Source organism: Aquila chrysaetos, chromosome 15, assembly GCF_900496995.4.
Source record: "Aquila chrysaetos chrysaetos chromosome 15, bAquChr1.4, whole genome shotgun sequence".
NCBI classification, from domain to species: domain Eukaryota; kingdom Metazoa; phylum Chordata; class Aves; order Accipitriformes; family Accipitridae; genus Aquila; species Aquila chrysaetos.
Genome location: NC_044018.1, coordinates 16,691,494 through 16,705,251, shown reverse-complemented (window position 1 = coordinate 16,705,251; position 13,758 = coordinate 16,691,494). Strand labels below are relative to the sequence as shown.

The following is a 13,758-nucleotide window of genomic DNA, read 5'->3' as shown; positions in this document are numbered from 1 at the left end:
TATACCTTTCTTTTAAAACTACTGTAGTAGTAAAATCTGAGCTTCATAAATTAAAAATACTGTACTCATTGTTACATTGTTACAAATGTAACAAAGCTCCCTTAGATGTTTGAATAAATTAAGGCTGTACTTTAATAAACAGGAATAAAGCTTGCAGTTAATCATCAAGAGCCATGTGCCTTCTGGACACATAGGTTAAGAGTCAGATTTAGAAGTAAAGGGTGTGCCCCTAAAATACTTAAATGTTAGTTCTATCCAGTTTAATCAATCAACACTTATGTTGGAGTAACAATGTTTAAGAGGCTGACCAGCCACAAGAGTGCCTTATCTTCAGTGAAGTGTAGTTCAGCTCTCTTGGGACAACTACTTTGAGTCCAGTTAATATAACCCTGAGGTGGAGCCGTGCTGGTTGAACAGCTACCGGCAGATAGCTGAAGGGCAGGGTGTCTGCTGCAACCCAGCAGTTCCAACCACCTCTTCTATCTACTTTTAATTTACAGGTCCTTTCTGTAACTATTTGCTGAAAATGTTCAGGTAAAGCTCAGCCTTCTGATAGCTACTTTTTTGTACTTCTTCCCATGGAAATTTTAAGTAGAGAACTGGGTTTGTTTTGTTTCTTACTCTAAAAGTTGAATGAGAGTTCTTAACTTTATCTATATACTTAAGTGGGTTCTTTTTAGATTAAACTTTTAAAACAGTATATATTGAGAAGACTTGTAATACTTAAATAATTATTAACTTAGACAATAGAAAATTGGTTATTCTGAGACCTTGATGTGCCTTCTAAAGTGAATTTAGGGTTTTTCCTAGTTTGTGTGTTATATTTTTAAACACAGTTTTCCTATCTTTAAGAGTACAAAAGTAACCTTGCTTTATGAATTCTCCTAAATAATGAAACTTTTCTGTTGTTTCAGTGGAGAAATATGACGGATGTTTCATTTTTGTTTGAAAGGTACAGCCTTCAGCAGAATTGGTATTTTACCTTACTAGTTTTTCACTACCTCAGTGTGTCTGCGTTCTCAATATCAACTTAGTCAAATACATTTTTCTTTTTATATTTTTTACCATTTTCCAGACATGAAGGAGAGGTGTTTGACTTTCTCCTTAACCTTTTACGCAGAGTGAGGGCCCTGAACCTGATTTAACCAGAGAATGAGAATCAGCAAAGCCCAGTGCCTGCAAGCAATGCTAGTCTAATTTATTGGCCATAGTGTGTTGTATGGGCTTCACTGCAATTACATCTTTCCTAACCCATTTTTAGCATGACCCCTGAAACAATTGTGTTTGGAAGATTTGAGAAAGCTTCGTGCAATGTTGCAGGCAATGCAATGAATAACTTGCTTTCTCATAACTTCTTGGAAAGCTGAAAAGTTTGGGAGAGGTAAAGTCTGAAAATGTTAAATCCCTGAATAAGGTGTCTGCTCCCTGGTTCATCTGTCCTTTCTCCATGTCAGGTTGAATAAGCTTTATGCTGCTTCACAGGCAGAGAAGAGTCAGGATAACTCCATTTAATGAATCTCCTATTTTGATCCAAAATGAAATGGCTTTCCAGCACATGTGGTCATACGTATTTCCTGGCTGAGTGTCAGTATGTGGATTGGTCAAAGCAGTGTCTCACTGCATTTGTCCTTGCATTAAATGCAGAATGCTTGCTTTCCAATATCTCCTCCGCAGTTACTGATCTTGTTCCTCCTCACATGTGAAGCTCCTTTGTTCCTGGCCAGATTAGGTGAGGGAGAGCATAAAGGACATGCCAAGATGTGGAAACAGGCGTGCGTGAAGGAGCTTTCCTCACTGCTGCCTGTGCTAGGATGCTGCTGAAACGGTGAACACGAGAGTGAGTAAGGGCTGGCAGAACAGGAGATGATGAATGCTTGTGTCCTCACGTGAGGTTATAGCTGCCCTTGTACAACTGCTAATGGCAGCATTTCCAGAGCCAGAACACTCCCCAATCCTCAGTATCTACACTCTGCCTCCGGCAGTACATCAGGTAGTTTTAAAAGAAAATACAAGCGCATTCCTCTGATAATCTCACATGGCTGCTCTGCATTGTAGAAGTATTCTGTGTCTGCTCATAGACTGCCCTCTTGTAGTAGCAGTGGCTTTGCCCATCAGCTGCAGACCCTGCCATTGCCTCGTGAGAACGCCACCAAGAGTGTTTAGTGTCTATGTTGTGATCTCATAGCTTGGTCTGGATCCTGGGATGCTTCTGTGCTGGCTTTTCATGGAGGATCCCTCCAATGGCTGTCTGATCGAGCATTGCATGCCAAGCAGAGGCTGCTGCAAGAGAGAAGGGTGAAGACGCCACCTCTTTACAGGCCCAGGGAAGAGAAGAGTGTCCTAAAACTACATCCAAGTGCCCCAGCTCTCAAGGTCAGGATATCAGACTGCAGAGCTAGCGAGTTCCTGGTGAGCTGTCAGCTCCTCGCGAGCGAGGCAGGCTTCACACCTGCAGGCAGGCTGGTTCCTGTGCTTCTGAGCAGGACTTCGACCGTGGCCCCGCGACGTGGCGCAGCAGGGCTCCCCGTGACCGCCACCTGCAACTTGCTAGGATGTGAAGGAATCCACCCGGCCCTGGATCTCATCCACACAGTAAGTCTTGCTGCATCGATATAAAAGTGTGACAAAACATTTTTGTTTACTGAACTGAGATCCGTGGCGTTTGGAACTCCTAACTGGGCAGCTGGGTGGTTTCCATGCTGCGGAGCAAAGCGGATTAGGCAGAGAACAGTATGCAGCGAAAGAGCTGCACGCGCTGTTCTCTTGCTACACCACTATCGGCCTGTGCGGCAGGACCTATGTCCACAGAAGTCAAACCTGGAGGAAGCGCAATATTGAGCAGAGAGTTCAATGAGACTGGATAACATGCTAAAGATTTTATCGTCAATAAAATTCTAGGCTTCAGGCTGACTTTTTAAATATATGGGCTGCTGCAAAATTGATTAATTTACACTGTAGTGATTTTAGAGGGTCCTCAGTCAGGCTGATGGAGCTGCACCTCCTGCCCCTGAATAGTCTGTATGCTCTCAACAGCGTCTACATTATCTTTAGGGCTAAATACAGAATCAAAAGGGGAATCTTTAAGGAATGCCAGCAAGATTGCATATAGGGATATGACTAAAGTGAAAAGCAAATTTTAATTTTCCTCTCCATATTTCACACATTGTGCTTTTATTTATTTCTTTACCCTTTTTCCCCCCAGCTTTTTCCATCTTCTCTTCCCTCCAAGGCATTTCCAGCTTCCCTTTCCACTGTCACTTGTCTTTCTATTTCTTTCCACTGTGCCTGCTTTCACCTCACTTACTAGTGAGTTCATGAACCTCTGCCTGGGCTTTTCTCTTTTTTTTTTTTTTTTTTTTTTTTCAGCCCTTTGATGCCTTCGGGATTATTCTGCGGGGGTCAGTGATCAGCTTCGGGCTTACTTTTCCGGCTCTATCGTTAGTGTCCACAGGCCTGTTGCAAAAAAGAAAAGCTTGCCTGGTGTGCTGTGTAATGGAGAGTACAGAAGATTCACTGCTCTTTCCAGCCAGCTCTGCAGCCTGGCCCTCGCATCCTAGGGGTTCAGATTAAGTAGAAAGTATCTTGTTTTGACTCCCTGCCGCGTTTTGTGAAATCAAAAGTACTGTTACAAACTTGATGCAACTTGTTTATTACACAGGTGTGAATGGCCAGTGCGTGTAGATGATAATTATCAGGTATGAGATTTTAAAACCTTATTTGTTAGGTAAGTCATAACAGTAACTAATCCTTGTCCAGAATAATTCCCAGTTTCTCTAGATAGCGATGTCAAAAGACAGACTAGGAAGAGGTGCAAGCACATTGAGGCAGCGCTCAGCCAGATGGTTGCAAATGGCGTGTGAGTTCGGTGGGGCTCCTCGTGTGTTTTGAGTGGGATTAATTTAAAAGGAAACGAGTACCTGAAGAAGGGAAGGAGAACACTGAAGGCAGGACCGGGGCAGAAGGAAAGGGCTTGAGAGGTGGAGGAGAGCAGCGAGATTGAGGTGAAAGGGCTGAGCGAGGGAAGAAGTTGAAGGGAACGCCAGTCAGCGCAGGACAAGGGAAGTCGTGCCAGGGCACTGCCGCATCAGGCTGGCATGGCTTTATGCCCAAGCCAAAGCTCTGCTAAATCCCTTTGTGCTTCTTGCCTGATTTTGTTCAGCGATGATGCAACCCAGTTAGTGACATCACAGAAATACACCTACAAGTGGTGTTACAGAGTCTAGATTGTGACCGGCAGATTAGTCAGCGGTGTCACAATCCCGTGTTTATATCATTGTCTCCTGAATGTGGAAGTGATTGCTCTGTCGATAACTAAGTTTTCATCGGCAGATCAGGCTGTTAAGAAAAGCCATCCCTTTTGCAGAGGCAACAGCTTTGATTTGTTTGGAATAAAATCATGGTAAATTCTAGTTAAGTAGAAATACCAAGCGTGGCACATTACTAAGATTTTAGCAATTTGGGTGCAATGTAAACATGTGACTGAACTTCAGCACGTACTGCATCTGGGTCACTTACAGCTACAGGGTAGTATTATATTTTATTGTTAATGAAAAGTATGCACGAACAGAAGCAGGGAGCGTGAGGGGTGAATAACACCTGAGAAAGTTAGCAGTCCTTCCCAGTGCTTGCGAATTTGAGCTGGTTTTGTAATTTGTATCGGAAACAAAGCGAGTTATGCTTGTTTGGAAAAACGTAACTTTCTGACAACTTAATCGAATGACAGAATTTTTTTTCCATAGGTGAGACCAGATAAGAAATTTTCTTCTATGTAGTCTCGAATTAGATTTTTAAAATGGGTTAAAAATATAGAATACCTTTTATCGCCATGTCATAAAGAACAATTTACATCAGTTCATTTCACTTTGTAGAGCAAGATTCTCCTGCAGTAATATTTACCTTTTGCCATCCTAGTGGCGATGTTTGCAGATCCAAACAAAGAATTTTGTATTTAGAACGCTAGTTGTAATCCAGTCAGAGGATATTAAGCAACTGCCAGGATTAGACCCTCAGTGAAAGTTTGTTCCCTTTAGTTTCATATTTCCTTCGGTTGGCTGCTTGAATCGTCCTTCTATAGTTTTGCACTGGAGTATATCCTGTACAAAGAGGGAAGAGATTTTGACCTAGAAGGAGAGACCTCTTATTAGCGTGCATACTTTTAAATTACAGTAGCTATCTGAAGCATCGTGACATGCGATAGGTAGCACTGTTGCTATATGGGTTTGATTCAAGTTGTTACTTAAACAAGCAACCTCCCACCCTTATTTCTCAAGGAGAAACTGAAGATCTTTCTGATTCAAATGTACGCACGTCACTTTGGATATATCCGATGTATTTGTAATGTTGCCGCCGTTGTCAGACCGGGGGATTTAGACGTATTTCCAGCAGTAACGCCATCGCGAACCTCCCTCTCCCTCCGAGCCCGCCTTCGCCCGTGAGGCGCGTAACGACGCCGGGATCCGCGGTGCCCGGGCACTCAGCGCGGCGCCTGCCCGTTAACGCGCCTTGTGCCGCCTGTAGACTTTCCTAGCGGTGGGGCTGGTACCGCAACGAGAAGCGAGGTCGTAGGGGGTGGGACAGGCAGAGGGGAGACCCAGTTCTAGTGCGAAAAGGATCCCAGGGCGATTGCCGCGTGCCCCGCCGAGAGCCCCAGCCCGGCGGCCCCTGAGGCCGTGCCCCATCCGGCCCGGCCCCGGGCCTCGGCGCGGAGCGGGACGGGCCGCTCGGGGAGCCCCCGCGGCCGGGAGAAGAGTGCTGGGGACTCGGGGGCAGCTGCGGTGCCAGCGCCTTAGCCCCCGCGGACGCCGTGCGTGCTGGCGGAGAGGTGAAACCGGGAGGAAAAGGGGTTGGTTTGGTTTTGTTTTTTTTTTTTTTCCTCAGGACAGCAGCCTTCCCCGCGGAGTTTTACTTGTCCCTTACGTGCGCCGTCCCCCGCGTTCTACGGCAGGGGCCGCCGCCGGCACCGCCCGGCCCGGCCCGGCCCGGCCCGGCCCCTACGGGCCGCCCCAGCGCTGCCCCAGCCGCCGCCGCCGCCCGTCCCCCGCGGAGCCCCGCACGGGCGCCGGCACCGCCCCTCCCCGCCCGGCCGCCCAATGGGGGCGCGGCGGCTCCGCCCCCCGCTCCGCGGCAGCCAATGGGAAGCGTCGCGCCGGCGCCCGTCCACCTGCGGCTGCGGGAGCCACCTGAGCGGGCGAGAAAAGCCGACAAAACCCGTCGGTGCGGCGGGCTGCGCGCTGCTCTCTCCGCTCGCCCCCGCCTCGCCCTCCCGACCCGCCGGGCCAGTTCTGCCGCCCGCTGCCTCCGCCAGACATGACACAAGACTACGACAAGTGAGCGAGCCGGGCGGGGGAAGGGGGGGGGGGGGGAGAACCGGGTCCGGTCCGACCGGTGCTGCCGCCCCGCCGGGGGGGGGGGCGGGGGGGTGTGCTGCGGCGAGAGGGGCTCGCCGCCCGGGGCCCGCTCTCCTGTGGGGCCGGGCCGGGCCGGGGGGGGGGAGCCGCTCTCCGCGGGGGCCCGCCCCCCTCCATCTTCTCGGAGGAGCAACCGGAGGCTGCGGCGGGGCGGTGCGAAATGGCGGGGGGGGGGGGGGGGGGCCCGGCGGCGCGACCCCGGCGGCCACCCCGCCCCGCGAGGCGAGCGGCGAGGCAGGGCCGGCTTTGAAACCCGACACCCGCGGCGAGGCGTGGGTCAGCGCCGCCGCCGTCCGCCCCCCCCCCCCCCCGCCCCGCCGCGCCGCGCCTTAAATGCGGGCGGCGGCGGCGAGCGGGCCGCGCCGTCGGGAGGAGCGGGCGCCGCCGCAGCGCCGGGCTGCCCCTCTCCCGGGGGGCTGAGGGAGGCGGGCGGAGCCGCAGCGGCGGGCCGTCCCGTCGTCCGTCCCCCCCCGCCCCCGCCGGAGCCCCGCGCCGCTGCCCGGCGGCGGGAGCGGCCCCCATGGACTTCTACGAGGCGCACCCCTCCGGCAAGGTGGATTTCGGCAGGTGAGGGGGTCGGGCGGCGCACGGGGGGGGGCTCTCGGCCGGCTGGGCTGCAGCCGCCTCGTCGTGCGCGGACGCGGGTGTCAGAGGAGTTAAGGCCGGGCTGGAGGCGCGTTTCGGGTGACTCCGCGGTGGGGGGTGCCGAGGCGTCTTCTTCGGACGGATCCCTGGCCGAGTTTAATGGCCTGGGTTGGCTTCCAGGCTCGTCACCGTGTCCGTCGGGAGACGGCGGGCGCTGGGAGCGAGTAGAAAACGGGGCAACTCTGAGGTGGTTTGGAGAACCGATCGTAAAGTTGCTGCCTTTTGGGTGATCGGTGACTCAAATGCCCTCGTTCCCTGGGGAAAGCGTAGGGGTTTTACGGATGGCTTTTTTTTAATATACTGCTTTTTCTAGAAAGAGGACTCTCTAACGCAACAGCTCGCTAACTTCACCCTGTGATTAGGATTTTTTTATATGTATTTTTACCCCCGATGACACTTAATAGATGCGGCCACAGCGATTTAGGTACGTGCACTTCACTTTCCTGGCATGCAGAAAGAAGCCGGCGAAAGAAATCCTCTCTGCTGCCTCAGCATTAAAGGCGTGCTCTGTGCAAGACCAGGTATAAAGCAGAGTGCGGCTGAGGATCTCTTTACGTCTCGAGCTGAATTGCACGGTGAGGGAGAGAAAGGATGGGCTTGGGATCGGTTAAGCAAGCAAGTTAGAATAGTTTCTGTGATCTGAAGACAGAACGTTGCAGGCTGTGGGATCCTCGCAGGCAAAGAGAGAGTATCTGCTTTTTGTAATAGTCCTCTGCTTCTGTCACGCAGAAAATAAATTTCAGAAATTATTAAAACTGCAGTAGGAAACTTATTTCCAGCCTTTGCTGGACATATCTACTACTTTGTGAGCAGATCCATGTGCCAGTAATCTTGAAACTTAAAACTTAGGAAAAATACATGTTTGCCTTCTCTTATTAATAAAACTTCTCATTTTTCTGAAAGAAGCAGTGGTTCTGTTAAGGGATTGAGTTACTGCCAAACCCTGCGCTTCTCTTGATAATTCTGCAGATAATTCTTTCTACTCTGCTTTTAGGGGAGTAGGTTACCTGTAGGGCAATGTGTATTATATTTAGGTGTTGCAATGACAAATCACACAAAAATACCTAGTTTTTGTATCTGCTACATTTCTGGTTAGTGGCTGCTTTAGTTCTCAGTATTTTTGGTTCTCATTTGGCTCCCTCTTTCCGTGTGAGCATTGCGTTGCTGGAGGGAATCAGCTTAGTGGTCTTGTGAGTTCCAGCAAGGCTGACTTAGCCCTTCAGCTTGGCAGGGATGGATCAAGTGAACTGCACCCAGGTGACTTCAGTTGCCTTTTTCTTTATGAGTGACTTTAACTGGAGGATTTACCCATTTGCTATGGATAGCCAAGGTTTCTTTTATCACGTTGTACAAGAATAGGAGGTTGTACCACGTCCCTAAAGAAAATTCTGCTTTGTCTTCTGCTGCTCGCCTCGCCTTGATAGAAAGTGGATGTCCTCGTTACCAGAGGTATCTGCGTTTTGGTACGTTGCATTTTAGTATATGCGTCAGCGTGTACACAAATATGCACAAAGACCTAAAGAAAGGGCCTGGTGCAAGAGCTTGTCTTTTTTGTCATTGTTGTTTGCTTTTTTCCAATTATATAATACTGATTTATAGCCACAAAGTGCTCTTACAAGTCCTGGAAACTCCCACTCACTTTAAGTGTCTTCAGCTCAGCCAAGCTGTCCTACTGAAGCTCAGCGAGACTCCGAGACTCTTTGTGTAACCAATAAAGGATCGAACGCGTAATTTGCAAAGTGCTTTGCAATCTTTTTTGGTAGAAGGTGGTGATAAATGTAGGATACTGTTAAGATGATTATAGTGATTAGAGTATTTCACAACTTTGTTTCACAACTTTTTGTATTTGTAGTATATTTCAATCTCTGCATGCATCTGGGTAGATAGATTAAAAGAATGCTTATCTACCGGGGAAGGCGTGTGATGGTGGTGGGGAACTGCTTTTTGTGGGGTTTGGTTTTTTAAATATATTTATTTATTTATTTATTTTAAACTATTACCAATTCATTAAAAAAAGTGCTGCGTTTGGGATTATTTAAGAAAATAAAATGGCCTCCCTTCTCTCCCCACCAATCTGCAGTAAACTAATGTTACACTTGCACTGGAAGGAAAACTGTTTGAATTGGTTTAAAAGTCAGATTTAAACAACATTAGCTTGAACTCACTTGAAAGATGAAGCGTATATTTTACCAATAGAAGCAAAATATATTAAGTTGTCTAAGCTGGTAGGACAGCGTTTTCTACAGATGTCCTACTTTCATCTGTGGGCAGAAGGTCCAAGTTCCCAGCAATCTCAAAATGTTCAGAGTAAATATAAATTTTTTTTTTTTTTTAATACTATGACATAAAGGAAAAAACTCCAGTTTTTTTCTTTTTTCCCAGTCATGTGTTGAGGGTGTTTCAAACCAGTGTCACGGATTATTTCAAGAGTAACCAGGCAGTAACTCTTTCGTCTTCCTTTGCCAGAAAAATTCACTGCCAAATTGATTTGAGGTCCCTTTGACCAATTTCCCTATGTAGTCTATAATCGGCAGCTTCTAGGTGGTGTTTTCAGATACACTCTGAGAGCAAAGACACCCTCTGAAAGCATTGGGGGAAAGAGATATTTCGTTAATTCATGTTTTCTACTTCCACATGGGAACTGGAGCAGGTTGCAGCTTGGTAGTATTACGTGGGATGTGCTAGAGGTTTTGTAGGTGGTAGGCCAGTAAGCGTGTGTAACTCTTTCTGGGTTGGATTCAGAGCATGAACAGGTCAGTTGTGCTTTTAAACAGCTTTGCCTTTTTATATAGACTCGTGTAATCCAGCTGAGTTTGGTCAAATTAATCCTGATTTACACTGAGCGTGAGTGAGATCAGAATTAGGTTTCTGGGGGTTTTGTGTTGACTAATCCTTGCAGTGCACTGAATCAGAATATGAACCCTGTGAAACTGGGGCAGCTAATTTTGAAGAACTTTAGGAATGTTTTTCATGTGTTCTAACAGGTGGCTTTTTTCTTTCTTCTTTTTTTTTATGATTCAAGTAAAAGACCCGTGTTGGTTCTTCAGAATGACTCTCTCTACTCTCAGAGACGTCCTTACACCAGTGAAGATGAGGCCTGGAAAACCTTTCTTGAAAATCCCCTTACAGCAGCAACCAAAGCCATGATGAGCATCAATGGTGATGAAGACAGCGCAGCTGCCCTCGGACTGCTCTATGATTACTACAAGGTAGATTGGCGTGGGTATGCTCTGGCAGCCAGCGGAGCTCTTGTTCCACCTGTGGAGAAGGTGTCATTTGCTAGAGGATTTTGCAGAAGCTATGTATAGATCACAAGGACTTTAAACTATGTGGTTTTTAAATGGAAAAAATTCCATGTCCCTTTTTCTGAAAACTGGTTTATTTTTAGCTCAGTAAAATAAGATCCCCCGAATCTTAATGTAATGGGTCAAAAGCTTCAGTAGCACTTTGCCTGTCAACTCCAGGTTCTGCAGGAGGCAATGTATTGTAGAAATAGTCATGAAGGATGAGACTTTGGGAGCATGTCCCTGTCTGAATACACATGGAGAAAGAAACTTCTCTCCTTTTGCTCATGTGATCCCTATTCTGGTGGAACCGTTGGCTTTTGTTGGGGCTTTGATGTGCTACCTTAGTCTCACCTGATACTACGCTGTAACTACAGATTTTTGGTGGTGTGTGGGGCGGAAGTGTCCACCTGAAGCAGTTGCTGTCTGCATCCCTCGTTATCTTCAGTAAGCTTCAGCTGTTGTAACCTGTTAATGCTTTGACAACTGTCTTCCCCAGTGTTCATGGTCTTCTCCATGTGCCTTCCTAGATGCTCACAGGTGAATTGAACAGTCAAACAGATAACCTTCTGGTTTGTGTGGGATACGTTTTGCTGAGCTTTCTTTCCTAAATACCAGAAGTCTAAGCTAGGGTAGTTATCTCCAGTCCATGTCCAAGTCAGTGGAGGCCAGCAAGCGTTTCCAGGCGGGGAGGAGTCCTGCTCGTGTTAGATGCCTGCTTTACAGTGGCCTGGCTCACCGGGTGGAGATGCCTTTTTTTTACTTTGCTGAGCATGCAGGGCGGCCAGGAGGCTGACTTGACTCACGTGCCTGACACTTTGGCTAGTGTCTTAACAGCAGTGAGTGCAATTGCCAGTGTCTCTATATTCTTCAAGCATGAGGAGAGGTTGCCTTGTGCACGCAAAAACCTTGCCTGCCCTTTTAAGAGTTGAACATGTCTTACGTATCAAAATGTTCTTGTAATGCTTAATATGGAGATTAGCACTCCACACGCACACGACAGAATGCCACAAACTCACTGATGTGGATGATATTCAGCTAGTTCTGTGAGAAAACTGGCTTTCTGCTTTGTGCCTGTGCTTGCTATGCTTTTGGAAAAAAAAAAAAAAAACACACCGCTTTTCACCAGAATGATTTTAATCCACAAAATCAGTTTTGATTTCTAAACCTGTAGATTACAAAGAGAACGTTGATGTTGATCCCTCACGCTTGGCAAAGCAGAAGGGATTTGCTGTACATTAATGTCTAATTCGGGGTTTCCTCTTATGTTTGGGTATCAGTGGGTGTACAGAAAAATCTGTGGAAGAACAGGTATCCTGTACGCTTGCATGAAGCAAAATGTTTAGAGGTTGAAAGATTTATTGGGGGTTGTTACGAAGTAATGCTAGAGGGACAACATCTAGACATTTCTAATATGCCCCCTCTGCAATATTAAAGGCAGCCAATGAGATCACCTTTGTATTAAAAAAAAAAAAAAAAAAAAAAACAAAACCAAAACCCAACAAAACCAAACAACTTGAGTTTTCTTCCGCTTGACTAATGAGCTACCCTGATAGCTCAACTGTGGTTAATAAGACCTTACAGGAAACAAATTTTTGATCAAAATCTAGAGTTTAGGACTGTTGGCCAAACGCAGCTCAGAAGACCCTTGTTTTTCAGTGACTAGTAGTGTTGGCCTCCTAGCAGTTTCCAGCTAGAGGTTCTCCAAATTTTGCTGGTTACTGTGGAGAATCCAGCAATTCTGGTGTTACTGGAGATTCCAGGTTATGCGGAAGAGCCAGGACTTAGGTGTTAGTCGGGCGCTGTTTAAAGTATGCTGTTCATGCAGGTAAGCCATCAGCCTTTGAGTTAGCAGTAAAGTGGTGGTTCCCTGCGTTGCACCCAAGCTGGCAAAGGCAGGCAGTCTCTCAGCAGGCTTCAGCGAAGGACGGTGGTGGGAGTTTACTCCTCCTTGCACCAGAAGGTGTTTGCTTTGCTCATTCAGGAGGCGTGTTGAGGGTGACAAAAGCCCTGGGTGCCATGTGTGGGTTTGCAGAGGAGCGTGTCTGGGCTTGCTGTGCAGTTGAGGGGACCTGAGCACCATGGGCTTGTGCCAGTGGTGGCAAGAGCCGTTTGGGTCGCTGGGGCACTGGCTGTGTGCTCCAGTGAACCGAGCTGCCGCAGGTCGAAGAGTTCACCTTCTTCCGTACGCCTTGGCCTTGCCGCGCAGCCAGGAAAATGGCACGTGTCTGTGTGTGGACGAGGTGGCTTGTGATCAGTGTTGTGGTATGTGGTGTTTTCAGGGCAAATCCTGTCCGCAGCATAAAATATGAGGAGCAGTATTGAGCTGTCTTAAATCCAGAGCATTGGTCATTACCTTTTGTTTATAAAAGATTTAATACAGTTTGGGACAGGGTGTTGTATGTGGCTGTGCACAAAAATTATCTGTAGCATCCCAATACACTTACGGGACCTGAGCATCCCCGAATCCCCTGGTCTCCAAGGAGAGAGGAAAGCCTCAAGTGGTCTTTGAGGAATTGGCCCAGAGAGCACGTGTTCATGGGGAAGGGGCTGTGGAGCAGTGTCCTTTCACAAGCCTTGAGCTCATCCAGCAAGCTGAACCCTGCCAGCCCGCGGAGGAGGAAACCTTCACTGCCGGAGCAAACCTTGGGGGCTCTGCTTCTGGTCCTGCTCACCCCAGTGCTGGTGCTCCAGCCAGGGATGGACCGTTTTCTGCACCGGTTTTCCCACCGCCTGGTGCTGGCAGGAGCCCAGGGCCGGCACAGCTGGCCGAGTAGTCTACACAGGGATCTGCAGGACATCGCCTGGGGTCGGCCTGGCATCCCAAAGCTGTACGAACATTGGTCAAGCTGTAATGCTAATAATGACTGGTATCAGAGAGTGATGCTTGCTTAATTTCACTAAGTCTCTGTGTTTTTGAGGAGTGATGGCTTTTTTTTTTTTTGTATGGGAGGAAGAGCGCAATTACAGCATGTCTTGTATTTCCTAGGTTCCAAGGGAGAGGAGATCTTCAACAGCTAAACCAGAGGTAGAACATCCTGACCAAGACCATAGCAAAAGGTATTAGTTTTTATTATTGTTTGTCTGCTTGTCTCCCTTCCCTCCTACACCACCAAAGCTGCTGAAGAAAAGTAACATGCTGCACTACAGCATTGTGCTGGAAGAGAGAAGTGGTTTGCTTTTACTCTGTGCCCCAAATTCCTGCACTGCCCCAGGAACAGGATGGGGATTGGACCATGATGTGGAGAGCTGAGGCCCAAACTGCTGCTCATCGCCATCCATCTGCTTTCTCTGTGCTGGTGTCATACAGTCAGCATAGCAAAAGCTGGTCTTTTTAACACTAGGCACAGCCTGGTAACACTGGCACCCCTTCCCAAGGCTGCGGAGGTGACTGGTGATCCTTTTATTTTTGCAGGTGGTTG

General features: G+C 47.9%; 1 protein-coding gene across 3 annotated transcripts in view; it reads left to right on the top strand.

Moving 5' to 3' along the window:
- The first annotated feature begins 6,207 nt into the window (after positions 1-6,207).
- Positions 6,208-13,758, top strand: part of GRHL1 (grainyhead like transcription factor 1) — a 44,088-nt gene continuing 36,537 nt past the window's right edge. Inside the window, exons 1-3 of one of the 3 annotated variants that reach the window (XM_030037915.2) lie at positions 6,208-6,326; positions 10,075-10,261; positions 13,326-13,396. In XM_030037915.2, the coding sequence (XP_029893775.1) occupies positions 6,307-6,326; positions 10,075-10,261; positions 13,326-13,396 (278 nt within the window). In that variant the 5' untranslated portion in view covers positions 6,208-6,306. Of the gene's footprint in view, positions 6,327-6,848; positions 6,975-7,608; positions 7,628-10,074; positions 10,262-13,325; positions 13,397-13,758 lie in introns of those variants that run through there. The other 2 variants (XM_030037914.1, XM_030037916.2) reach the window with 2 other exon arrangements.